Raw genomic sequence first — 27,993 nt, 5'->3', positions numbered from 1 at the left:
AGGACTCCCTTACAGCCTGGCCTCAGCCCTGCAAGACTCCTTCCCCAGGCCCCGACACTATCTCACACTCAGGACACTTATCTTGTGCTCTCTACAGGTACTGAGACTCCAAGTTAGGTGGGTCAGGCCTCTACCAGCCATCCACCATGGTGGTGGCATACCCTGCTGCCACCGCTCCCACCACACCCGCTGCCACTGTCACAGCCACTGTTGTGATGACCACGGCCACCATGGACCTGCGGGACTGGCTGTTTCTTTGCTATGGGCTTATTGCCTTCCTCACAGAGGTCATCGATAGCACCACCTGCCCATCAGTGTGCCGCTGTGACAATGGCTTCATCTACTGCAATGACCGGGGACTCACATCCATCCCCTCAGACATCCCTGATGATGCCACCACCCTCTACCTACAGAACAACCAGATCAACAATGCAGGCATCCCCCAGGACCTCAAGACCAAGGTCAAGGTGCAGGTCATCTACCTGTATGAGAATGACCTGGATGAATTCCCTATCAATCTTCCCCGCTCCCTACGAGAGCTGCATCTACAGGACAACAATGTGCGCACCATCGCCAGGGACTCCTTGGCTCGCATCCCGCTGCTGGAGAAGCTGCACCTGGATGACAATTCCGTGTCCACAGTGAGCATCGAGGAGGATGCTTTTGCCGACAGCAAGCAGCTCAAGCTGCTTTTCCTGAGCCGGAACCACCTGAGCAGCATCCCGTCGGGGCTGCCCCACACACTGGAGGAGCTGAGACTGGATGACAACCGCATCTCTACCATCCCCCTGCACGCATTCAAGGGTCTCAACAGCTTGCGGCGACTGGTTCTGGATGGCAACCTGCTGGCCAACCAGCGCATCGCTGATGACACCTTCAGCCGCCTGCAGAATCTCACAGAGCTGTCCCTAGTACGCAACTCACTGGCTGCCCCACCCCTCAATCTGCCCAGCGCCCACCTGCAGAAGCTCTACCTGCAGGACAATGCCATCAGTCACATTCCCTACAACACACTGGCCAAGATGCGGGAGCTGGAGAGGCTGGACCTGTCCAACAACAACCTCACCACACTGCCTCGCGGCCTGTTTGATGACCTGGGGAACCTGGCCCAGCTGCTCCTCAGGAACAACCCCTGGTTCTGTGGCTGTAACCTCATGTGGCTGCGGGACTGGGTGAAGGCACGGGCCGCAGTGGTCAATGTGCGGGGCCTCATGTGCCAGGGCCCTGAGAAGGTCCGGGGCATGGCCATCAAAGATATCACCAGTGAGATGGATGAGTGCTTTGAGGCGGGGTCACAGGGCAGTGCTGCTAATGCAGCCGCCAAGACCACAGCCAGCAACCATGCCGCTGCCACCACGCCCCAGGGCTCTCTGTTTACCCTCAAGGCCAAAAGGCCAGGACTGCGCCTCCCCGACTCCAACATTGACTACCCCATGGCCACTGGCGATGGCGCCAAGACATTGGTCATCCAGGTGAAACCACTGACAGCAGACTCTATCCGAATCACATGGAAGGCCATGCTACCTGCCTCTTCTTTCAGGCTCAGTTGGCTGCGTCTGGGCCACAGCCCGGCCGTGGGCTCTATCACAGAAACCCTGGTGCAGGGGGACAAGACAGAGTACTTGCTAACAGCACTGGAACCCAAGTCCACCTACATCATCTGTATGGTCACCATGGAGACTGGCAACACCTACGTGGCTGATGAGACACCTGTGTGTGCCAAGGCAGAGACAGCTGATAGCTATGGCCCCACCACCACACTCAATCAGGAACAGAATGCTGGCCCTATGGCGGGGCTGCCCCTGGCTGGCATTATTGGTGGTGCCGTAGCTCTTGTATTTCTCTTCCTGGTCCTGGGAGCCATTTGCTGGTATGTGCACCGGGCGGGTGAGCTGCTGACCCGAGAGAGGGTCTACAACAGGGGCAGCAGGAAGAAGGATGACTACATGGAATCTGGGACCAAAAAGGATAACTCCATTCTAGAAATCCGAGGCCCAGGACTGCAGATGCTACCCATCAACCCGTACCGCTCCAAAGAGGAGTACGTGGTGCACACCATATTTCCCTCTAATGGCAGCAGCCTCTGCAAGGGCGCCCACACTATTGGCTATGGCACCACACGAGGCTACCGGGAAGCTGGCATCCCTGATGTGGACTACTCCTACACATGAGGCTGGCTGCCCCCGGTGTGCTCACATGGCTCTGTCTAGCCCACTGCAACACCAGGAGCCAGGAAGAGAAACTCCACAGTGACTTTCCAAGCAGAAAGCAAAGTTTGGGGAGGGTTGGTGATTTTGCAGAACACAACAGTGGAGTTAAAAAATAAATGCATAGAAGGCAGGAGGGGGATTCAGCATTGTTGGAGATGTAATTTATACCAGATCATGAGAGTTAAAGACTAAAAATAATCTCACAGGAAGGGTTGGGTTGGGTTGGGACTTTTTTTTTTCCTGAACCAGATTGATACTACCTGTACAACATTTGTATACACCTGGAGCTCCATTCGAGGCCGTCAGAGAGAAGCAGATGACAAACACACATGACGGCACGGAGCCCCTCCCCAAGCAACCGTCCTTCTGGCTGCTCATGGGTGACAACTCAATGAAAGGTTTTCAGGTTCGTCACAAAAGAGCCAGGGGAGGAAAAGACTTTTTGCTGTGGAGACAGTGTCCTGAAATCTCTTCCCTGGTCTTTTCCATGCTGTTTCCTTCCCAGATCTACAGAAATATGGCGTTCTCTGAGATACTCTCTCAACACACCATAGTCAATTTAAAGAAAAAAAGTCAAACTTTTCCTTCCAGTGCCGAGCACTTCGGTTCCATTCACCAAGCTCCGTAAAAGCGCTGCTGAAAAGAAAGCTGTAGCTTCCCTGCCACGTGGAGGTGCACCTGTCTGCCCACCTATGGCCGTGTCCTGTGTCTCAGTACGGATGGGTAGATAGAGCTGCGTGTCTGTCCTCTCAGCACTTCGTGGGTCAGTCCTTGACATTTCCTCAGATAATAGAATTGCAAAAATCTTGCTTTCTCCTAGAAATCACTGAGTAAGTAAGTAGACCTTGTGTAGGTGGAGGGGAGGGGCCTCAGTCCAATGGTAGGAGATCCTATGTCAGCCAGCCCAGAGCCGGGCCACTCCCCTTTCTGATAGCGTGACAAGCTTTCCTTAATGACCGATACCCTCGTCTGTTCCTCCCCAATAGATGTTTATCCCCGCAATAGTGTTTACTCTTTCTCCTGGGACAGGTAATTTATAAACAGGGACTGTTTATAAATATACGTGCACACACACACTTCAGCTGACTAGACCTATTGGGTTTCCATGGCTGCCCAAACAAAGCCCAGAAAAAAGAAAAAAAAATTTAGAAAATCACCGGGAGACATCAGTGTACACACACACACACACACACACACACACAATCTCAGCCATGCCCACACTAGGGGATCTGTTCTCAAGAGGGAAAAATCAGATTTCTTTGTTAAAAAGAAAAAGAAAAAGAAAATCAACCTCCAAAAGGATACTGACCGGGACCCTCGGAAGAGCTAAGGTTTTATTCCCTCCCTGTGGAATCAATGTCGTTATCATTTATCAACTGACACCACAGTGTGGTGAGCCATGAGATTAAAACGATGATAAAATAATGACAGCAAATCTGGAAAGGAGGAAAGAGCGGTGCCTGGGGTTCTGATGTCTGCTTCGTCCTGTACTGGGGAGCCCGGGTCACCATCTGTCAATGCATCACTTTGCCCTGCACTGGGAAAAAAAAGTCATCAAAGGGAAGACGCTGGTCTGAGGGCAGCCAGATGAGAAGAGGTCCCGCTCCTGATACTGATGTTTTCAAAAGATCTCTGCCACTCCGTCCAAAGCAAAGGCAGGAAGAAGAGGCCAGGCAGCTGCCCAAAGTGTACCTGGTGGGGCATCCGCTTGCTGGACATTAAAGAGCCAACTAGCCCTTCAGTGAGGAGATGAGATAGAAAGAAATGGACCCGGCAGGTGCCTCAGAGTTAGTGAAACGAGGCACAAGCTCCTGATCATAGCCCAAGGGGTCATCACACCAAATGGAGACCCCCAACCCACCAGCCCCAGGGAATGGCCAAGGGGTATGGACATGGATCACTCCAAAGGAGACCTTTCTTCCTCTCCATCCCAAGTCATTTTTCCCACATAATGAAGTCAAGAGAGAAATGTTCCTGAGCCTCAGATTCAGGTCTGTATAAACATGTGCCCTGGAGCCCTTCAGTCCCCAATGACCCTAATGTTGCCCTGGTCCTGGCAGGCTCAGAGGAGACCCATCTGTAAGGAGAGCTATGTAACGAGAGTCCCAGATGCTGAACAAGGCATTGAGGGCACTGTGCCAGCCTTCTCCAGAGCCGCAGGAAAATAAATCTGGGAGTCCTCACCCCTACCTTGCACCTGTAATTTGCCCTGTTCCATAGACTTTTCATGTCCCCTTCCCTATTTCCTGCCCTAGGAAGGGTCTGGTGGTCATTATAACATTTAGGAACAGCAGGTGGCCTAGACCCCGGGAGACCCTACTTGGAGATTCAGGAGCCTGTGGGCCAAAGGCTTGAAACAAAGGCTGTGGTAAATGTCCTCCCCCACACAGAGTAAGCCTGGTCTACAGAGCCTTGACAGTCACAGGCAGGATGTCAAAGACTGAGGACCAAATCTGCTTCCTGCTCTGAGGGGCTCACTCCATATTACACCCAGTTGGAGACCCCAAGGCTTGGCATTGCCCCCTAAAGAGCACTAGATGCCAGTCAGAGTGAACACTGCCTAGCCATGGCCCTGCAGCCCCTCCAAGAGCCTTTCCTGTGTCACTTCCACCCCTTCTCAGCCTAACATTTTCCCAGTACCTTTTATTCTGTGTGTGTTGGGGATGGAGGAATATGGGAGACTAAATTCAGGGCCTGGCCATGCAAGGCCAACACCCCACCACTGTGCTATGTCCCCAGCACCACACATGGGGACATCCTTTCAGAAAGCCCCCAAGTGTGACCTTTGTCCCAATTCTCCAAAGGAGACAAAAGAACCTGGCTTCTGGCCTCACAATACAATAGAAGAGGTTCAGCCTCCTCTGTGCCCTCAGAAGGGAAGGAGACCAAGGTTGACACTGGATGGCCAATGGAATCCTGTCTGTGTGCAGCTGACATTTCCATAGGGAAGTCTGCGGCCAGCCAGCCTGACCCTCACAGTTTCTAACCAGCCAGGACAACCTCCGTGGCCTCAGCTCCAGGGAGTGTATTCTGTGGCATTTAAGGCAAGTTTAAACTTAAAAAAAAAAAAAAAAAAAAAAAAAAAAAAAAAAAAAAAAAAGCCAGTGGCACTTCTTTGGTTAAGTGGTTCACCCTTCGTGGTAATTAGATAGAGATTGGAATCTCTTTTTCTATTACATGGCAATTTTACTTTAAATTTCCTCTTTAAAAAAAAAAAAAGAAAGAAAAAGAAAACGGGGAAGAAAAGGCAGGGAAGGAGAGAGGCATTAGGGCCAGGGGCATTTGCATTTTGCGAATGAAGCCTCTGGTAGGCTCAGCTCAGGCATGCGGCCCAACGTATGGAATGCTTAAGAGATTACTAAGAATAAAATCTATTAATTAGTCATACTCAATTCCGCAGACATGACGTGAATCAAAAGCTCCCTTTCTTCCCTCATCTGCATCCTCTTCCTGAGGAAGCCTCCATCTTCCCTGAAAGGCTGCCTCCTGGCCTGCCTTCTCCTCAGCGGAGCTCAGCCTTGGTCCTGTGTGGGGGATACTGACCTGGAGAACAGGTGCGGGGACATCTACCCTGGGCAATGCTGGCAGGGAGAGGACAGCTTTGGGAAGACAATGGTGGCAAGAACTCCAGCCTTCCCTTCCTGGGCCAGAAGCCCATCCCTGACCCCATGCTCCATGCCACTCTTCCTTCTCCGTGGGCACAGGGTTTCTCAGAACCCCTTTCCCTGAGCTTCCAGTAGGTCAGTTGCCCAGCTCAGCCCCAGCGAGGGAGCCAGGAGCATGATATACAAATGCAAGCTTCCATCTCTAAAGTGAGGGTGTCTGGGGCAGATTCTAGCTTCATGAAGACCGTGTGAGAACAACCCCTCCATGCTGAGTCTGGAAGGTTCTAATGGGCTCAGGGCAGTGGGGGAACCCCTGCTGGGTAGGAAGAGCCAGTGTGGACTCCAAGTCCACAGAAGGGATGGGCAGTGGTCTGGAATGGCCTTCCAACCTGAGCTTCCCCCCTCACTGCCCCTGGCAAGAGAGTAAGAAACAAAAGTCAGAGCCATACTCAGGACCCTTCCACCCAACCCCCCACAAGTCAGTCAGAGTCCCGAAGCCAGCCCTCTTCAGACATCTGCTTTCCACTGAGCACACCAGGGAGGAGGCCAAGGCTTCCGAAACTCTTGCTTATGAAAAATACAACAAGGGAGACTGGGTGCAGCAGTTGGGGAGCTATGCAGAGACAGCAGGGACAGGCTTGAGTGGGCACAGTGGCCTGAGTCCCCCAAGGGCCAGATGACAAGTCACAGCCAGGGTCGGGGCTGCAGGCCTCTCATGAGCCACGCTCCCTACTCACACAGACAGTGGCGCAGGTGACAGCAGCTGATGCTGAGGCTGGATAGGTGCCAGGGTGAGCACTAACAAGCAATTCACAGGCTTTCCAGAGAGCAGAGCAAGGAGGCTTTTTTTTTTTTTTTTTTTTTGGTAAGGAGGATAAAAAGGCTCAAAAATGCAAATCATTACCATTTACAACCAAGCGAATCTGCTAAATTGATTAGAAGAGATTAAACTCCTTGGAGGTGAAGGGAAAGGGGGATTTTTTTGTGGGTTATGAACCTGCCCCAAGTGGCAGCCCACACAGCAGGCGTTTTCCGGGTCTGGCTGGGAGGGGTAGTAGCTGTTTCTGCCTAGCTTCCTGAGTAGCTGGGATCTCTAAGGACTCACAAATTGAATAGCTGGGGCCAGGGCCATGGGAACAGGAAGGGTCACTGTTGCTGGGACAGGTCATACAGCAGCTGTGCCAGTCCCTGGGCAGTCTCTGATCCTGTCATCTAGGGTCAATCTGCCTTGAGAGATGGCAAGCCACATCTGGATCAGAGGAAGCAGCCTGCACCATCACTTGGAGAGTAAGACTCCAGAGCCATGAGACGTCCTGTATCCTTATGCTAGGACCTGCTGCTCTCTGGGGCCAGAGAAAGAGTGAGGCCAGCTGTAAAGAAAAAAACTGAAGGTCAGGAGAGAGAAGCTTGGGCCCAGCAAAGGAAGCAGAGGGTGACCTGTGCATCCCACGAAGCACCCAAGCGTTATCTGAGGAAGTGACTGACAGCTCTCCAGCCTAAGCTAAGGTCTGGGTCTTTGTCTAGAAGATTCCGGTTCCCACGCTTGCTTTATCACAGCCTCCAGGACAGCATGTACAAAGACATCCTTCTCCAGTCTGTGCTCAGCAGGTACTGAGGGATACTGACAGGACACATGCTGGGCTCAGGATGATGCATGCCCCAGGATGTCCCTGGACCTGTTCCCTCAAGCCCAGTTCCTCACACCCAGGAGTAACCCATGGTCTCAACACTGCCAGCCAGTTCATCCATCACAGCCAGCTGACGGTGCCTGGGGCTCTGCTGGAACGCTCAACATTTTTTAGGCATTTACCGATTCTTTTGAAGTGTCCCAATCATTTGTGTGAAATATCCACATTGGCTTCTTTAAAAACAACTGACAAAAAGGCTTCCTTTTCTCTCTTCCCACCTTTCACTTTTTTCTTTTTGTCCACCCCACTCCCACCCCGGATGATTTGAATCTGGCACTGGACTTCTGATATCCCATGCTACCTCCTTTGATTTTTTTGTTTTTTTTTTTTTTTATGAGACAGGGTCTCACATAGCCCAGGTTGGCTTCGAACCCTTTCTGTAGATGAGCATACCATAAAGTTCTGATCCTCCTGTCTCTACCTCTTTCAGATTTTAATGTATGTTTTTCCCTGATTCTGGGGATTTCATTGTCCCTGGGGCTACTCCAACTCTCCCATCATAAGAGGCTTGCAGAGTGTGCCACACAGGAGAAGGGCACCAACTCTCTTCATGTCTCTCCTGACCTGTGTCCAGGCAACTCTCTAGCCTGGGGCTGCTTTTCCTTCTGGAGGCCACCTTGGGCTCTCTGAAACCACTGTCAGAATTCCTTGCTGCTGAATTGTCCAGCTTGTGCCAGGAGGGAATTGTGGGTATGCGGTGGGCAGTGTGCCCAGTGGGCGGGTGGGTAAGCCCCCACTTCACACAGCCCCACTCCCAAGACACTGCCACCATCAAGTCGACTCAGCAGCAGGGGACACACCTGGGGACAGAGAACCGGCAGGGCACCAGGAACCCCTTATCACCTCTTCCCACTTGCCATCTGTCCACTCATGGGAAAGGCCTGAGGGCTGGCAGTGAGGGGCCTTCTGTCCTGAACCTGGCTGGTGGCCTGGCCAGGAGAGGGGCTCACCTGGGAAACTTCTCCCAGAAGTGTCTCACCCCGCTTTGCATCGGGATTGGTAAATCTCCAGCAGATGGGAAATGAAGATTCAGCGAGATCTGGCAGCACCACAGCCTGAATGGGTGACTCAGTTTCCTTCTCCAAGATTTGCATCAAGTGGGTGGGGGGGGGGGGTTTGGCAGAAAACTAGAGAGACCCAGGGGTAGGGGGTGGTATAAGAAACAAGATCCAAGGCAACAGCCTGCCTTGCCTACCACCCCTGCAGAGTCCTCCGCACCCAGCCACCAGCCTGGAGGAACTAATCAGACTTTCTCTTCAAGACAGAAAAACAAGCACGACATGAACCGACAATCAAAGCCGCAGCAGGCCCCAGGCTGCCTCTGCTCATTCCTCCCAGGGGCCCATGGTTCCAAACAGCTCCCAACCTGCCTTGGATGGAAGACAAGGTAGCAGGTCCCCCACCCCTCCTGTGACCAGTCCCATTTCTGAAGGTCTGGGCACAAAGTGGGGAAGCCCTACACACCAAACCCCAAAAGTAGCCTTAGGTGTTTTCCCCCAGCATGACCTCCTAAGAATGGCTTTAACTGATAAGCCACTTGGGCATCTAGGGTACAGTGTAAAGGTGAGATCCTAGTGTCCTCCAGCCCTCCAGTGAGGCTGAGGATTGAGGAGGAAACCACAGGCCCAGTATAGGAGGCTTGTCACCTGAGAGAAAAAAACGGGAGAGATGATACTGGAGGCTGGGAGTCAACCAATCAGGCTCTGGAGAGCTGTGCTCTGTGCTGGCTAGTACCACCAGCAGGTGTGAGCAAGGATGGCAAAGGTACAGGTCCCCTCAAAGGACACCCTAGTCCCACGTAAGGACCACAGAGTGGAAGTTTTGGCAAAGCTGTCCTCCCAATGTGCAATGGATGCTTGTTGGTATTGCCAAGTAAGCGAGAACAAGAAGTATAGCCTGGTTCCCAACTCTGAGGCGGCCCAGGGCCAACCTCTGGAGAATGGGTTGGCTCTTTGCTAAAGGTGGAATGCCTGCCCAGTCCAACGGAATGAAGCAGGCCCTGAACACCAATGTTTCAAGCCCCTGCTTCTTCAGCCAGACTCAGAACTCTGGAGCCCCTTGGAAGCTCACCCCTCTTTTTTCTTTTTCTCTGAAGGGCATAACAGTGGGGGGGGGGGGTCTGAGTACTAGGAGCCCCGCTGCAGGCGGCAGCTGCAGCTGGAAACTGGCAGGCAGACAAGGCCCTGCTCTCTGGAAGGCCTGGCCACGCCCAGCTTCATGGCCCACCTGCTTCACTCCAACTCTACCACTAGACAAGGGTTTTTCAGAAAATGGCGACACAAACACCCCACCACCACGACAACAACACAAACCAAAGTGCACTCCGAACCGCCCTTTGGCCTCCTTCAATGTAGGTGCCTTGAAACTTCAATGTTGAGATGAATGTGACTAATTACTTGGTCCTATTTTCTGTTTGTCTGTTTCATATAAAATGTCCAAGTCCACCTGCCTTGTCCTTTCTTGAAATAAATAGAAAGATTTAACTTTTACAGTCATTTCTGCTGCTGACTGTGGGCTCAGCAGCCCAGTGCATCAGGAGCTAGGTGTCTCGAATGCTCCTCCTGAACAATCATGGGCCTGGTTTGGAGTCGTGGGGGAGTCACTCTGCTGTTGGGGTCCACTGGCCAGTGGGGTAGCAGCCTGAGCAGAGACTCTTAGGTTGAACACATTTCCTGAACAGAATCAAGCATTCGATGTCTGCTGGAGAGCCAGGTATGGTGGCACCTGTAGTCCCAGCACTTGGGAAGTGGCAGCAGGAAGACCAGGAGAAGTTCAGGGCCATCCATGGCTACATAATGAGTTTGAGGGCAACCTAAACTACTGGAGACTTTTCGCAGGGGGGTGGGGGGACAGGAGAAAGAAAAAAGTCAAAACAAAACAACTAATAAGATTCTGTAATGACCAGGAAAGGGGGCTTGGGACAAGGGAGGACAGCAGAAGCAGAAGTCAGCCATGCAGGGCAACCCCGGGACACATGCAGATGTGGAGAGGGGCTTCACTTGGAGAGTTATTAATAAAAGCTGAGGATTATCCCCTAAGAGGTTCTGGCAACCTTGCGGGTACCCTGATAAAAGCAGACCGGGTCTGGCATTTGGGAGTGTGTGCTTGTCCCACCACTGACCCTCAAGATGTCCCTTGTTCCCTGCCCATGCCCACCACATCCACAATGCCAGGGTCTCTCACCTGGGTCGGGAGAGAGATAAAAATTATTTTCATGAGAACAACAGCAATTCCTGCGAGGTTTAAGATAAAGTAAGAACCCATTACTTCTCCTTAGATCTGCTCTCTCATCTCAGCGGGGGTTAATGAGTTTCCCCTTACATTCCAAGGAAGCAGTTATTTCTCCACAGGCCTTGGTGGCTGGTGGCCCCTGCTGAGATGACCTTGGGTTCTCTAGCCCCATAGATACCTCTCCCATCCCCCATCGACCTCACCTCCCATCATGCTGGGGGCAGGAACTGATCAAGGGGGGCCACTCCACGGGCAGCACTCAACATGACCTTTAGGGACCAGAACAAGATGGACAGATTCTGAATTCTTTTTGTTGTTGTTTTTGTTGTTTTTGGTTTTTGGTTGTTTTTGGTTTTTGAGACAGGGTTTCTCTGTGTAGCCCTGGCTGTCCTGGAACTCACTCTGTAGACCAGGCTGGCCTCGAACTCAGAAATCCACCTGTCTCTGCCTCCCAAGTGCTGGGATTGGATTCTGAGTTCTAAGGTGTTCAGGAGGGCTGCCTCCCTTTCTCTCCTGAGGTATCTTTTCTGAGGCTGCTGTGAGAAGTTTTTAGAAAATGGCTAGCCAGCCAGTTAAGCAGAGGGTTATTGAGGACCTGTTATGTGCTAGGGCTGGGGATGCAGTGTTCCTTTCCTAGAAGCAGTGTGGTGAGGATTCTCCAGGAGTGAGGTAGGGGCTGCCCTGGCTGGGGCTGAGAGTCTTCTAAGGAGGTTAGGTTCCCACTGAAGGTGTTTCTGCAGATGAAAATGGGGACTTGGATCCCATTCACCACCTGAGAGGAGACAAATTCAGATCTAGTCTCTTGAAAGGTGCTGGCCCTACCCAAGCTGCCCCAGCCCTTCGATACAACTTGGAGAATTCTCTGGCAGGTTCTGCCTTATCTCAAACCCCAGTCCAGCCCAGCCCACAGCACAGTGACACCTGGGACAACACCAAAACCTAAAGGGGCCCAAAGCTCCCCAAGCCAGGGAAGAGGGTTGTGTTCTCAAGTGGTTCCCATTCCAACAGCTAACAGAGGCTCAAGAAAAGGGCTGCTGGTCACCACCAGCCAATCAGCCCAAGGCCTCATCTTTCCCAAAGTCACAGAACCGTATATCACTCTAGGATGGGGGCTAGTGTCCAGTAAGAACCAGAATGGCACGCAGAGGCAAGAGGATCTCTGAATTCAAGGATGACCTGGTCTACAGGGTGAGTTTCGGGACAGCCAGGGCTACACAGAGAAATCCTGTCTCAAAAAGAAGAGAGGAGGAGGAGGAAGAACAGAAGGAGGAAGAAGAGGAGAAGGAAGAGGAGAACCAGAGCCAGAACTAGAACCAGAATGGGCTGCCTTGCAGCCAAGGGCACTCTTAAGGTCCTGGGCCTCTATGTAGTGCATCCTGCTCTACTGTTTGGACTTTAAACTAAAAGTTCTCATTCCAAGTCTCCTGCCCTCATCCTCCTAACACTGGATTCTAGAACCTTCCCTTACTCTGCCTCTACTTCCTACCTGGTTTCCCTGGACCATGACATCCCTGGATATGTGGCATCCAAACCTACAAAAGGCCCAACTCCCCAAGCCACAACCCCACACCCCACAGCCATGTCCTGTGGTGGACTCCTAGCATCCTGTTTAGGAAAGCCCTGACCCATGGGAGGCCACTCTCCTATTCATGAACTGATGTAGGTATTTCTGGTACTGCTGGTCTACCTTAAGCACTCCAGACAATCTGTGCACCCCAAGCCACACACCGGCCACCTCCCTGCCCTCTTCCACCCATGTCAATTCTCAGTGCTGACACAGCCAGCTCCCCTTGGCCTCTGTGTCCTGCCTCTCCAAAGGACCCGCTATTCCTGCAGCAAAGTAAATAGGCTCTCTCCGCGCTAACTGACAGCGCAAATGAAATCTTGCGCTCCCCCCCTCAGAGATTTACAGGGGAAGTGAAATCTTATTTGCACCGCTGCCAAGCCGGGGCTGCGATGAAATTATGCCTCGAGAAGAGACTCGGCCGGTTCCTCTCGGAAGCTGCTGCATCAGAGATGGGCTTATTAAAAGCCATGGTGGCCACATTTCAACCTGTTTCAGGTGTTAAGTAATTTACTGCCACCCAGAATTCAGTGACAGGTTTTTATCATTTTTATTTCCATGATGCAGGCAGACACCCCAAGAGACCCCTGTTTGGTGTTCTTCCTACCTCCTCCACCCTGGGGCACCAGTGGGAAACAGGGTGAGGGTATGACCACAACGGCATCAAATACCCCTACCTTCCCTAGGGCATCACCAAGATTCAGCGTTACCGGAAGGGGAAGGAAGCATCTAAGAGCAACACACACACACACACACACACACACACACACACGCACATTTCGGTCCCATCCATCCCCAGAGAGCCCGCAGGACGTTTTCTGAAGGCAGCAGAAGCATGAGCTACTTTAGCCCTCTCTGTTCTAAGCCAGCCACATGATCTTTGCTGCGCAACTGTTGTGTGTCAGGCTTTGTTTGGACAGAGCACATAGCTGCCAAGGGTCCCCCATGTCACACAGAAGTCACTTTTTACCCATAAGTATCCAATAAATATTCCTGATGGTTAATGAAAATCTCTGGGCTGGGGATGTGGCTCAGCTGGTAGAGTGCTTGCCCAGCATCTACAAAGCCCTGGGTTCTATCCCCGGAACTGCATAAACTTGGAGTGGAGCTGAATCTGTGATCCCACTCAGGAGGTGGAAGCAGAAGAGTCAGGAGTTCAGGGTCCTTCTCAGCTACATACAGAGTTCTAGGCTACCCTAGACTACATGAAATCCTGCCTCAAAAGTAATAATATTCCTGGACCGGAGATACTCCATGGTAAGGCATTTGTCTAAATGTGCAAAGCCCTGGGTTCGATCCCCAGGAAAAGGAAAGTACCATTACTGTCAGACAGTCTTCCTGTGGAGGCTCTGAAGGAGAAGGTTGGGAAGGCAGAACCCAGCCTCAACAGTCATCTGCTCCCTCCTGTCATCACACTGGACCTCTCCACCAGAGCTGAAGGTATAGGAGGACCTCAGCCCCCGCTGTTCTGGAGAACACCCATTCTTTCCATTTCAGTTTCCCCATACTGTTGGGGGATGCAGGAGCTCCTGTTCTCCAAGGAATACAGCGATCAAAGGAACTACAGTCTGGGCATTGGGTGGGAAGCAGCCCCACATCCCCTTCCTCATGAGGATGGTTTGATGCCTGTGGGCTGTGGGGGCTTAGGCCTATTACAGAGGCTCTGGAGGTTTATCCAATGCCTTTCCCAACGCCCCCTTTCTCCACCTGTTTTCATATACTCCAAGAAGACCAAGGGGAATCTTCAAAGTCCAGACTGAGCCAAGAGCAGAAATTCTTTAATTAGCTTTCTCTTGGATTGGGGCCCTGGCAAATGGATTAGTCATGGTGGGGGGCAGGAGGAAGGGATCTGAGTCCTCTTTAAAGCCAAGATTACAAGCCTGGGGTGAAGGACCCTGGGGGGAGGCAGTCTCTGGGGACAGGAGGGCTCCCGAGTGGGCCCTCCCCAGCCAGCAACTCCCAGAGAGTTGGCAGATGGTAGCAGCCAGCAGGAGGATGGACGTTCTCTCTTGAGCCCTGCTGTCTTCAGGAAGCTGGTGTGAGAAACTCTTGACATAGCCCAGGCTGTGTGCCTGAGCCTCCTATTGAGTGAGTGCCTCTTCCCCATGTGACCATTCAGATTTCTAACTTCATAATTAGAGGGGATTTCCTAAAGGGGCACCCATCTGTGAGAGGCAAAGCAGCAGGCCTGATGGTGCCAGGCGCCAGGCATCTGTCACCATGTGTCACCACATTACACCCCCAAGGCCACGTGACACAGTTGCCTTGTTTATTCTCACTATAAGCAAGTACCTTTTGTGTTGTTGATTTGTTTTGTTTTTGAGATGGAGTCTCATATATCCCAGGCTGGTCTCAAACTTATGATGTATCGGAGGCTGGCCTTGAACTCCTGATCTTCATGCATCTTCCCAAGTACTGAGGTCACAGGCGTGTACTGTCACACCTAGTTTATCCTTGCAGTACTAAGGATCGAACTCAGGACTTAACCTCTGCTAGGTAAGCACTCTACCAACTGAACTACAGCCCCAGCCCTTATTCCTGTTCTAAAAGGGGGTGCGGCTCCATCCCTAGCTCTGCATAAACCAGGAGTGGAGGTGTCTGTCTGTGATCTACTCCATAGGGAGAAGCAGGCAAATCAGAAATTCAGGGTCCCCAGCAGCTACATATAGAGTGCTAGGGCAGTCCTACCTAAAAAACATAACTAATCTTTATTATATTATTATTATTATTATTATTATTATTATTATTATTATTAGCCCCAAGTTCCAAAGCTTGCTCAAGGCCTCAGTAATTGATGTCGACTCGGGAACCAGCTGTCAAAGTACATGGCTCCCATTGCCTGAACTCTGGCTCATGAGCAGCCTTCCCTCCACCATAACTTAGTATCTGTGTTATGGTCCAGGCAGAAGTTAGAGCTGGGTACCAGTTAGAGGTAGCTGGGTTTAAATTGCCCTCATGCCTTCCATGTGAGAGAGGAAGGTGGCATCAATCTGAGGCACTAAGAAGAGAACCTTGGCTGGAGGCTGGGGGCACCGCTGTGGATGAGCTAAGAGAAGGGGGTGGAGGTAGGGTCCTAGGCTCTGTCTGAGCTCCAGGATGGCAGCTCCTAGGCCTCGACTCTTCCACTGGCTCCTTTTTAAGGAGGTGTACCACACACCAGGTGGGTAGGTGGAAGATGATTCAAGCACAACTGATCCAGGTTTCCCAGGACTACCCATGGGAAGTGTGAGCTCCCAGCAAGAGTAGCTTCACTGTGACCAGGCCAGGTTGGGCTCTGCAGAGGACTCTGTAAGGTTGGGCTGGCAAGAAAAGGCACTGCCACCTGCCACCAGCTGTCTATACTAGTGTGATACAGAGGAATAAGCCACTCCAGCAGACTATCCACACACATAACATATGACTGTGTCACACTTTGGGGTATGCCATATGGGAGCTGTATGGATCTTCTTGCCCATGATCTTCTATTGTAGCCCTGGCACCTCCCGGAGCTGCTGGAGAAACAGGTCATAGCTGAATATGCAACTCACAAGAGAACATCTGACTCAGGTTGAGGGAAGTTCTTAGAGGACCTGGGAGACATTCAGAGTAAGCCAGAAAGGAAGTAGATTCAAGAGTGCTCCCAGCCAGGGGAGTGGCCCATGTCAAAGCTAGGAGGTAAGAGAGAATGTGCAGTCAGAAAACCACCACTGTGTGTCACATCTATAGTCCCTGACCTCAGGAAGCAATGGGATCAGATGCTCACGGTCACCATAGGGAGGTCTAAGCCAATGTGGCTACATATGACCTTGTCAGAAAGAAAGAAAGAAAGAAAGAAAGAAAGAAAGAAAGAAAGAGAAAAGAAAAGAAAGAGAGAGCCGGGCAGTGGTGGCACATGCCTTTAATCCAGCACTTGTGAGGCAGAGGCAGACAGATTTCTGAGTTCGAGGCCAGTCTGGTCTACAGGGTGAGTCCCAGGACAGCCAGGGCTACACAGAGAAACCCTGTCTCGAAAAACCAAAGAAAGGAAGAAAGAAAGGAAGGAAGGAAGGAAGGAAGGAAGGAAGGAAGGAAGGAAGGAAGGAAGAGTTCTCTAGCTGTCCACAATGGAGAGGACTGGAGAGGCAATGAACAGAAAGAACCAGGGAAAGCTGGAAATGGCTTATAGCTACAATCCCAGCAATCAGGAGACTTAAGAACTGCCGGACATTTGAAGCCAGCCTGAGCTACACAGTAAATCCGGCCTAGCTGGGCTACAGAGTGAGAGCCTTTCTCAAAAACCAAGAACACCACAGGCCAACATGTGGTGGCAAACCTTTAATACCAGCACTTGGGAAACAGAAGCAGGAGGATATCAGGGAGTTAGAGGCCAACCTGGTCTATGTAATGAGCTCTAGGCCAGCCAGAACACACTATGAGACTTGTCTCAAAAACAAAACAAAGCAAAAGAACCAGACTCTTCCAACTCAAGGCCTGCTGCATCCCTGAGTTAGCAGTGTAGCCCTGGTAAGCCAAAACCCAGAAGCAGCATCTATGCCCTTGAGGTAAGTCCTAGCCCAGAAGGACACTGGCCACAGCCCAGGAAGCACGTAGGATGCTGGAAGTAGCTGTGGGGGTGGGAGGAGGACAGGAACAAGGCAGTTGTAGCACTGATGCACACAGAAAGAAAGCATGTTTGTTTTCAGACATAAAGCAAGCATTGGTAAGCACCTACTATGCGCTGGTGTAAGCCATGAGTGGGGCACCCAAAAACCAGCCCTTCCCTGAGGCTGCGCCACACCTGCTTAAGTGAGTGCTCCTGCAGCCATCTCCTTAGTGGGTAAAGAATGAAGCCCTTAATTTCAATTAGCCTTTTCTTGATTGCTGGCGGAAGTCCGCCTCTCTTCACGTGTTTACTGGCCATTTGTTTTCCTCCTACCGGGAATCGTCTGTCCCCATCTTCTACACATTTTTCTTCTGGACTTGAAGCTTCCATTTGCGTATTCAGAGAGGAGTAGAGAAGCAGCCTTCTCCCAGGAAGGGGAGAACATGCGGACCTCTCTGGGAGGGTCCTGGGTCCCAGGAAAGTGAATGAAAGGGGAGAGTGTCCCTGATGAATCTCCATCTCTGGCCAGCTCCTAACTCTGCCAGCAGATAAGGAGCTCTCTGTGGGTGGAGCCCCACCAGGCCTACATCTTGCATGGCAAACCCCAATAGGCTTGTTTGTTACTTACTGAAAAGGCTCATGCCAGAGGCTGGCTGGGTACCCTGGGTGGCACTCAATGGGGGCAGCAGATAAACTGGGCATTAGGGATAGAGAGGTTTGCATGGCTCGTAGACCAGAATCCCTCCCTGTAGTCCGGAGCACAGCTTCCCAGCCTTGCTGCCAGCTGCAGCAGTCCCTGAAGAGTGGCCCTGGAATGGAGGACTTACACATGAGCCTTGCCCCATCCTCAGCATCCTGACCTCCCAGGCCACACGCACCTCTGCTGTTTACGTTTCCTCCAGTGTGTCCCATATTTCAGTGGACAAATAACGCAGGTCATAAAACTGATTTCCAAAGCCCGTAAAAGCAATACCATTTAGGGAGACAGGAAAAATTAAGCCTCCTCCCTTCTCCGAGTAATGACTGCTGGGAGTCCTCCGAGGACATTCCGCAGCTGCAGGCGCTCAGGCTGGGCTGCAGAAGTCCCTGCCCAGTTGGTAAATGGGGGCTCACACATGCTCCTGGGCCCACAGCAGCCACAGAGCCTCCGTGCTCCTGCTTCCTTCTTCTCTGGCTCTGCACCTCCTCAAGAACCATCAGAGGCTGCCTGGCACCCTGAGTCACCCCCACACCCTGTCTCCCACTGAGCTCCCCACTGAGGTCTGAGGCTGGCCCAGTGGCAGACCTACACATTCCAGCAAGAGTTCTTTAAGCCCTAGGAGAGAGAGGCACCAGTATGCTCACTCACACCTTTCAGTGGCAGAGGGAGTAGGTTCCCAGTGGGCCTGGATTATTAAGTGTACTTCCCATCACTCCTCCAAGACTATCGCCAAGTGGTAGCCAGCACAAACCACATGGCTACTATGGGCCTCTCCACGCCCCCTCCTCATTAACTCAGTGATAGGTCTACTCAGGGCTCCTAGGGAAAGATGAGGACCCCAGAAAAGTCACTTCATGTCCCCACATCAAAGCTTTCCCCTGGGTAGTTCTGGACTGGAACATTGCTAGTGGAAGCTGGGGCTGTGTTCTGCAGTGGCTGGGAGGGCAGGCAAGGTACAGATGAGCTCCAGCAGCCAGAGGGGGAAGAGGTGCCTGGAGGCAGGAGTAACCCCAATGACCCCAACAGCCCCTGCCTGGGAATCCTAAAGATGCTGGGAGGCAGGGAATTCCAGGACAGAAGTCTTTCCATCAAGCTGATGTATGTGCCCATTATCCCAGCACCAGGGAGCCAGAGACATTGGGATGAGCAGTTCAAAGCCATCCTGGACTCCCTGAAACCATGCCTTAAATAAACAAAAAAAACAGCCAGGGAGATAATGCAGTGGGCATTTTAAACACAAGACCTTCAGATCACCAGAAATTTTTCTTTAAGGCCCAGTGTGGCAGAGTACACTGGTGATCCCAACACGGATCCCAGGGAAGCAGAGGGGGGGTCTCTGGGCTCAGTGAGAAACACTATCAAAAACTAAGATGGCTCAAGGACACTTGCTGCCAATCCTAACAACCTGGGTTTGAACCACAGGACTAACACAGTGAAAGAGAGATATGACTCGGAGAAGTCATCCATCCTCTGGCCTCCTCCATATGCACAACATGGCATGATCATTCACACATGCACATGCACGCACATGCATGCATGCACCTAAATAAAGATACTTTTAAATTTTTAAACAAGGTAGATGGCTCCCAAGGATCAATGTCTGAGAGTGTCTGTCTTCTGGCCTCAATATACATATAAGCCCATGTACCCACCCACACTCCACACACATACACACACACACACACACACACACACACACACACACGCTCCCCTCTTTCAGGACACATATTATTTCACCAAGGACAGTGGTCTCCCAAGCCAGGAGGGAACATCAGGGTAGCTTAGTCCCACTCCTGGAGTCCCTTACCCTTATCCTCCACTATTGAAATTTAACTACATCACTGCAAGAGTTAGTATGAATGAAGTGTTGGAGAGAAGAGACAAGAGGATCCGACACCACCCCCACCCCACCCCGACCCCGGCCCCCCACACTAGGCCTCCCAGAAGGTCAGCAGCCCTTGGGAGCAACATGGAAGTTGGCAGGCCCTCGTGCTGCCAGAGGGGCTCCAGTGCACATTTGCATGGAGGCCTTGGTGGCATGCTGGAATTTATGCAGCCGCCCGTGCGGTTCCTAAGGCGAGACGAATCTCCAGGCCGCTTTTCTCAGCGGGAACAAGTCTCTCCTTCAAATCGATGGTGACACATTTTTAAACTCCGATGTTAAGGAGGGAAAGATTTTGAAGGCCCCCTGGAGGGAACCCTTATTAGTCACAAGCTCATGTGAGAGAAATCACATTGGCAGACTCAGTGGACCTAGGCAAGACAAGAGGCCCAGAGGCCAGGTCACCAGGGGAGGAGAGGCAGGAATCACAGCAGCAAACAGGAAGCAGAGGGAAGGTGAACCATGAGATGGGGTTCTGGTACACTGAATAAGCCATCTGTGGGGGAAAGGACAGCTGAGAGCTGGCGGCTCTGCTGATACAGCACTTACTTCATTTGTGGGCCTTAGGTTCAATGCCCACAGAAACTGAGTATGCTAGCCCACACCTGTGATCCTAGTCCTCAGAGGACCAGGAGTTCAAGGTCATCTCCCCAAACTGAGAAACATAAAACCTAGACTCTTTATTTCAAAAGAAGAGGACTAGCCAGGCAATGGTGGCACACACCTTTAGTCCCAGCACTCAGGAGGTAGAGGTAGATGGATTTCTAAGTTCCAGGATAGCCAGGACTACACAGAAAAATCCTGTCTCAAAAAAGAGGGGGTCTGGCAATGGCAGCACATGCCTTCAATCCCTCATTTGGGAGGCAGAGGCAGGAGGCTCTCTGAGTTTGAGGCCAGCCTGGTCTACAGAGCAAGTATACCCAAAATGTATTAGTTGTTTTTCTATTGCTGTGATAAAGCATCATGATCACATTATATAAGAAAGGGTTTGTTTGGCCTTATAGTTGCAGAGGAAGAAGAGTTCATCACAGCAGGCAATTCTGTCAGCAGGTGGCCGACATGGGGACAGGAACAGCTGAGAACCCATATCTCAAACCACAAGCAGGAAACAGAGAACACAAACTGGGACTGTCACAAGGCTTTGGAACCTTAAGACTTCCTCCAGTGACCACAGCTTCCAAGCCTCACCAATAACACCACAACTGAGGGACAAGCATTCAAATGCCAGAGCCTATGGGGGACGTTCTCATTCAAACCACTACACGGGGTTACATAGTAAGGCCTGTCTCAAAATAAAAACAACTCAAAAACAAAACAAAAGACCAGTTGGGTTCTGTAAACACTGTAAGAAAAACGAACTTAGGGACGGCTTTTGAGGTGCCATCTGGGCTGGAGCCACGGTAAGATGCCAGCAGTCAAGCAGCACTGAGAGCCCTGAGTGCAAGGGAGCCCTGAACCCTAGTCGAAGAGACCACAGGTCACCATGAGTGGCAGGTGCCAGGTTTGAAAGAGGGCCTCAAGGAACCAGCCAAGAACCAGAAAGCCAAGAGCAAGGGCCATACTCTAAGGAGATGTTGGGGCAGAGCCTCTCTTGAGACTTAGTTTCTCTCCTTCCCTCCTTTCCTCCCTTCCCCCTCCCTCCTTCCCTCCCTCCCTTTCTTCCTTCCTTTTTCAGCTTTGGGGATGGAACCCAGGGTATCACTTATGATAAGCAAGCTCTCTGCCTCTGAGCTACATTTCCAACCCTCAACCCTGCCTTCCTCGGCTGTGTGTGTGTGTGTGTGTGTGTGTGTGTGTGTGTGTGCAGGTGCCAGCTGGAGGTTGACATCAGCTGTCCCCCAGATTATCTTTCAAGTCAGTCTCTCACTAGACCCAGAGCTCCCCAGCTGGCTGGACTGGCTAGCCAACAAACCCCAGGGGTCTTTCTAGCTCCACCTCACAGAGCTGAGATTACAGGTGTATACCCCCACCCCTAGCTTTTTACATGGGTATAGGGGACTGAACTCGGCCCCCCTGCTTCTGTAGCAAGCATGTGACTCATTGATCTGTTTCCCCATGGGTGTTGGTTCTTCTGTCACTATTATAAGGTTTCCAGGATGATTGACTGGGGGTTGCCTTCAGGAAGTGAGGATCTCACTATTAGCCCTGGCTGTCCTAGAACTCACTAAGTAGACAAGGCTGGCTTTAAGCTGAAGAGATCTGGCTGCTTATGCCTCCCCAGGGTTAAGATCACACAGGCAGTACACAGCACACTGTGACTTTGTCCCAGACGACACTGGGCATGCTGAGCTGTATGCAAGGCTCACTACAGGGCGCTATGAGCTCAGGTCTGGTCTGGATTTATTGCACTTATTTTTCAATAGGTTAGGGGCTAGAGATAGCTCAGCCGTTAAGAGCTCTTGTAAGATAGGCAGTGGTGGCACCTTTAAATCTCAGCACAGGAGGCAGAGGCAGGCTGAGTTCTGAGTTCAAGGCCAGGCAAGTTCCAGGATTGCTCTCTAGTGGGCCAGAGTTCTGTTCCCAACACCCGTTTTATTCCACTTGTAACCCGACTCTAAGAGACCTATCAGTGTTCCTCTCTGGCTTCTCAAGACATCTGCACACAAGTGACCTACAAGCACAGATATGCACACCTACCTACACATAAACAAAAAATAAAAATAAATCTTAGAAAAAGTCACCTCTAGCCTCCATTTCCACTTCCTTGATACTGGCTGTCACCATCCATCACGCTCCAACCATCTACCTCTCAGGTGCCTGCGTGGTTCACTTGACCTTTGAAGTCTCCCCGTTAAGGGACATCTCTCTGGGGTCCACAGATGAAAAAAGCAGGGCTTGCAGGTCATTGTACCTTGATGGAGCACACAAAGCTCCTCAGAGGCCACAGCGGAAACTGAACAAAGCTCTGTCAGGCATAACCATGCCACATACACACACACACACACACACACACACACACACACACACACACACGGCCCCAGAGCCACAGGCCCAGCGCCCTGCTCTGTCTGGAGGAGGGGAGCATTCTTGCCTCCCACTAGGAAGAGGGTAAGGCTGAGCAGACAGAGGTCAAGGCCAGAGGGGCACTGACAGGTGGCCAATTGACCATACAACTCCCTCCCTGGCTCTTCCTAGTCCCCCCCTGACCAAATCCACCTGCTTCCGCGCAGCCTCGTGGGGAAAGCTCCCTGGCGCCTGACAGCTTTGGGATTTAGCTTCTCTGACAGGCACAGCAGAGCTCCCCACCAGCGCAAATGTCAATTCTAGGCCATTTGCTTCGTGGATTTTAATGTCCCTGTTTCTCTTCAACATCCACAGCAAGGTAGCCCTCGCTTCTCAAAAGGGATGTAGTGTTTGATGGTGTTTAAACCGTATGTGAAATACAGCCAGGCGGCAATAATCAAACAGTCTCGGCCCTGCTGGCAGGGACAGCTGACAGCCAGCACTCTCTCCCACGAGCCACCCAACGCTGCTCCCATTTTGATGGCAATTACAATGTCTAGAAGAGGAGGAGGTGGGATGGGGGGTGAGTGGAGATGCTATTCAAGGGCCACTTGTTGCCACTGGGAGGGGGCAATGGTTATGGAATGACATAGGGGGGGGAGCTTCAACTCAACCCCATCCACTCTCCCAGATTGGCTCTATACCATCCTCCCCTGCCGCCCTCCCCTGCTGTCCTCTCCTGACACCTCCACACAGATATAAATAGCATGTTCCAAGATGGTTTTGTTGCACGCCTAGAATCCCAGCAACCAGAAAGGCTGAGACAGGACGATCACAAATTCCAGGCACTACAAAGTGAGTTCAAGGCCAGCCTAGGCAACTTATTGATAGTCTCTGTCTCAAACTGAAACTAAGACAAAGTGAGGTAGGAGGTATCAGTCAGTGGTAGAGTGCTTGCCTAATATGCACAAGGCCCTGAGTTTAATCACCTGGATCCAAACTAGTGTATCCCCTAACCTGCAGACAGGGACCAGCATCCTTACAGGGCAGCCACGTCCACTGCAGGGTCCCCAGCTCTGGGGAATCATTAGATGCTGCATTTCTGTGTCTTTACTGTGACCTACTGTACAAACAACCTGAGCACCCCCAGGGACAGCCTCACAGACCAGGTGCACAGTTCTCAGACTTGCACTTGCCACTGGGACTCTCCCAGTGTGTCCTCTGGAGAACGAACCCCTCAATACACCACTAGTTATTATGTGTGGACCCTGCAGGACACTGGACACCCTGGCTGGAGTCTATTTCCTTCTCTGAGCTCCCTTCAGAAACCCCTGTGAGGAAGCATGCCATAGGTAGAAAGGCCTCCAGGAGGTGATGGAGGAAACCAGACCCATTCATGGCAGTCAGTGTGTGAGAAGGCTAGGTCACAAGGGGCATTTGAGGCTGACCGTCTCCCACCTCTGGGTTCCTATACCCAGTTCAGCCTAAGCACAGCATCCCCAGAAACTGCACTCTTTGATAGATGTTAACTGCAGACTACAGGAGTGTGGGGAGCCGACAGAAGGTGGCTATCATCCTTGCAGCCATCTTAAGCCATATACCCTGACAAGACACGTGTTGACAACAGCCTACAACAGCTGAGTACACTCTGATAACATCTTGTTTTAAATACCCAGGATCTTCCCCTGGGTGTGTGAGACTTAAAGCTGTGTGACGTAAGGGTGTGACTTAGAGATCAGATTTAGAGACAAGACCTAAGGGCGTGACCTAAAGGCGTGGCTTAGAAGTGAGACATATAAAAGGCGGGAGGCAGACAGGAGAGATGATGATTATTAGGCATTAGGCACATGGAGTAGGAACTTGGATTAGACAGTAGGCACTTGAGACAGAAGACAGGCAACTAGGATTAGACACTTGTACTGGGAAAGAGAGTAGCAACTGGAACTGGGATTAGGACTTGAGACTTGGTGCTAGGTACTAGGTACTTGGAATTTGGGACTGGGAACTAGGGACTTGGAGAGAAGAAAAGAGACTGAAGAATAAACGGGATTGAATCACACTCTGTCTGGTCTCCATTCTTCGTGTCCGTCCTCACTCTCTCTCTTGCTGAACCCTGACCCTCGGACTGGAGCAGCTTGGGGCAGTGCGGGCTCTAACAGTTTAGTCCCCAAGGCTTTTGGCAGTGCAGGTTCCAACACTGACAGAACGGTCCGAGACATTTTGGCCCCCAAACGTGGGGTAGTGCAGTTCTCAACATTTCTGGCCCCCAAGCGTGGGGCAGCTCGGGCGCAACACAGGAGGAGACCATAAAGTGGCCACTTAGAGTGTCAGCAGGACAGGGAATTTGCAAAAATCTACAAAGGCACTTCCAAGGTAAGCTTCTGAGGCAAGCAGCCCTGGGGAATGCGGAGGGGCCTTAGGTGGCTTCTACTCTGCCAGCTCTGACCTTGGATGTAACCAAGTGCTAGTAGGGCCCACTTCAGTCATGTGGCTTCCTCAGTAGCAAGTCCTCTGTCCTTCCAAGGAAGGCCAGGTCCAGACCTGGAGTATGTGGGAACTGACCCCAAACACTACTGTCTTCACAGGGTGTTGGGAGGAAGGACAGAGAATGGTGCCCCTAAGGAGGGGCACCCATGTCTGCCTCACAATACTAAGGCCAGACCCTGAGTCCTCTAGGGATACAGAGGGTCCATCCTTTCAGGCAGTCTGTGCCCAGTCCCTGCTGGATCATTCCAGGAGAGCGAGCCAAGAGCTGCAGCTCCAGCCCTTTTCATGCTCCGCCAACTTAATAGTCTCCATTAATTTCAAAACACACACATTCCCATAAGCTCAGTGCTTGGGACAGCATCAGGGACACGGGCAGCTGCACAGGTGTGGGAGCCGAGGCCAGGTGGCCTCAAGGTCAGGAAGCCCAGGACAAAATGTACCCCAGCCACAACTACATACAGGGAAGTCGCAGCCCTCTGAAGAGGGTTTTCTAACATAGTTTAGTGATAGCAGCCCCGAGATGAGGGCAGGGGGCCTGAGTTTGAGACCTACTCTGCCCCTTTCCTGCTGTGTGACCCTGAGCAGGTCACCATCCCTCTCTGAGCTCTAGTTATTCATCATCTTCCACTACGGGTTTATGAGTACTGCACGTGTAAGCACACTGAGTCTTGTGTTCCTTTCCTCACCTCCAGAGGCTCACACGCTGCCAGGAAACCCAGGAGAAGCCCATGAATGTTAACCACTGTCCATATCTATGAAACCAAGAGACTCTTCTGAGTCCCAGAGAGGCAGAGTGGGGCTTGTGCTGGATCTGAGAGAGGGATCCCAGAGCTGGCTGTCAATAGCACTGGGTCACTTTTATGCACCAAAGGTCAACTAGAGCTCAGGACAGTGGGAGCTCCTCCCATCACTCCCTGTGGGGACAACAGACAGGTGGGTCCTGGCCCACAGTGGGATGTTAGCAGAAGATCTGGAGGCAGAAGGATCTTACAGGCTTCCTCTAAGTCCGACCCACCAGTCAGGTTCACCTCACTGGACTAAGCCTGGAGGGAGCCTCAATAATTCAGAAGGGATCTATCATTTATGAATTTATATAACACGGCTCGACCTTGTGGAAATGAGCCACACTCTTCTGGAGGCATGAGGCCTCTTGGTGCTTCTTTACACAGGGAGGGTGGCTGCTGCACCTCAGGCCTGCTCTCTGTTGCTCCCACGACACCAGGCTATGCCCAGCGAGGGTTGGTTAAAAAAAGAAAAAAGTAAAAGCCAAGCTGGCTGCATCCCTTTAAACCCCAGTGTTAAAGACGATGGGCTTTGGTTTTTTGTTGTTTGTCTTTTTTTGAGTCAGGGTTTCACTATGTTGTCCAGGCTGGCCTCAAAATCACGGAGGGAGATCAGTCTGCCTCTGCCTCCGCTCCAGAGTGATGGGAATAAAGGCATGTGCCACCACTCCTGGTTGGGGCCCCTACTCTTACCTGGTTCTGGCTCTCTCATGAGAGCCCGAGTCTCTTACTCTGTAAAGAGGGGGCCCTCCCTGCTCAGGAAGCCTACGCATCCAGTCAAGGCAACCCTGGGTGGGCAGTCCTTGAAGTACTGGGGGCTGGGACTCAGAACCCAAGACAACTGGACAGCAGGAAGCTACCTCCAGGCCGTGTGGGGCTAATAAATCCAAATTGTGGTCCCTAGAGCAAGCACCTGTTCACTGTCCACTCACCCTCTGCTTCCTAGCAGCCAGCAAAGACACTGAATTAGAACTTGTCACCAATGAGTGCTGGGGGTAGAGCCATATACACACACCTCTGAGACCTAAAGAAGAGCTAAGAGGAATGGAACCCTGGAGGGGTAGGGGAGAGGGTTGGCCTGGGGAAGAGGAAGGCTTGAGCTTCAGTGGAGACTAAGGGGAAATTTGACAAGGGGTCCAGGGAAGGAGAAGAATGGGGAGGGGGGGAGGGGGCAGAGAGATGAGGAGAGGAGGGGAAAGAGGGGGAAAGAAGAAGATGAAGAAGAAGGGGAAGGAGCTGGAGGACAGGGGGAAGATGGAGGAAGGGAAGAAGGGGAGAAAGATAAAGGAAGAGAGAGTGTGAGCAGCCTAGGGCCAGGCCCTGCAGTTCTAAGCTAAGCAGGCCAGGCAGAGGCTGCCATAGTGGCCTCCCTGGCTCTGCTCTGGCCAGCACTGCCCCTGCCTTTTTTTTTTTTTTTTTTTTTTTTTTTTTTTTTTTTTTTTTTTTTTTTTTTCTGTCGGCGGCCGGCAAGCCTCAGCAAACACATTTAAATCTGAAGTGACAGATAAAGCGATTTACGGCGACAGTTTAGCGTCAGATCACTTCCCACCAGGCAGTCGCTGTCCCTGCGGCCCCCTGCTTGCTAGTCCATCAAGGCGGTCTCTAAATCACCCGCTCCAGTCCAGCCGAGGCAGGGCTGGGGGACAGCCAGAGCAGGGCGGGGCACTCTGTGGCCGCTCACTGGTGGCCAGATGCTCAGAGTCAAGCCTTCTCCGCTACACACAGAGCTCACTACCCTTCGGGGTGGTGCGAAGGGATGAAACAAGGGCTTGGGGACGGTGGGGTGGGGGGGCGGAGGATAAGAGGCAGGTAGGCTTTTGCAAATCAAAGCCCTAGGACTTAAGCTGAGTGCCACTCTAGCCTTATTTTAAATAAATAAGCTTAAAAGTCTCCCTGAGAGGCCAGCTTGTCGCTGTGAGACATGGCTTCCCACCCATTCTTTAAGGCCAGGCCCCAGAACCCAGGCCCCTCAAAGGCCTCCGTGACCGCTCGCCTCTGCCACCTCCTTGCAGAATTAATTGGTCCCTGCGGCTTCACGCACACTTTATTCACCCCCCCCTCCCGGCGCCGTGTCACATTATATTCTACTTAGCTGCTCTTGCTCCCGACTTCCCAGGACTAATTTACTGGGGCCCTCTGTGTGTCAGGCCTAAACATGTGTCATCTTCACTCCCACACAGGCTGGGGCCAAGGATGATGGCCGTTTTCAGATGAGGACCTGAGGGATGGGAGGTGCTTGAAGGAGCCCCCAGCTTCTACTCCAAAGGCCTCAGTGCCCTGACACACAGTAGCCTGAGATTGCTCTGAAGAGAAAAACAGCTGTGTCTCTGCACAAAGTGT

At 51.8% G+C, this 27,993-nt stretch overlaps 2 protein-coding genes across 5 annotated transcripts in view; one reads left to right on the top strand and one right to left on the bottom strand.

Annotated features, from left to right (window-relative positions):
- Window positions 1-9,992, top strand: part of Flrt1 (fibronectin leucine rich transmembrane protein 1) — a 77,725-nt gene extending 67,733 nt beyond the window's left edge. For all 3 annotated transcript variants that reach the window (XM_034489898.2, XM_076916396.1, XM_076916398.1), the window contains one exon: window positions 98-9,992. In XM_034489898.2, coding sequence (XP_034345789.1) covers window positions 147-2,171 — 2,025 coding nt within the window. In that variant the 5' untranslated portion in view covers window positions 98-146 and the 3' untranslated portion in view covers window positions 2,172-9,992. The remainder of the gene's footprint in view (window positions 1-97) is intronic.
- Macrod1 (mono-ADP ribosylhydrolase 1) overlaps window positions 1-27,993 on the bottom strand; it is a 139,405-nt gene that overhangs the window by 98,641 nt on the left and 12,771 nt on the right. The gene's annotated exons all lie outside the window — the stretch shown is intronic.

This window comes from Arvicanthis niloticus, chromosome 1 (genome assembly GCF_011762505.2).
Source record: "Arvicanthis niloticus isolate mArvNil1 chromosome 1, mArvNil1.pat.X, whole genome shotgun sequence".
NCBI classification, from domain to species: domain Eukaryota; kingdom Metazoa; phylum Chordata; class Mammalia; order Rodentia; family Muridae; genus Arvicanthis; species Arvicanthis niloticus.
Note: the sequence above shows the minus strand (reverse complement) of the source record. Positions and strands in the feature narration are given on the sequence as shown.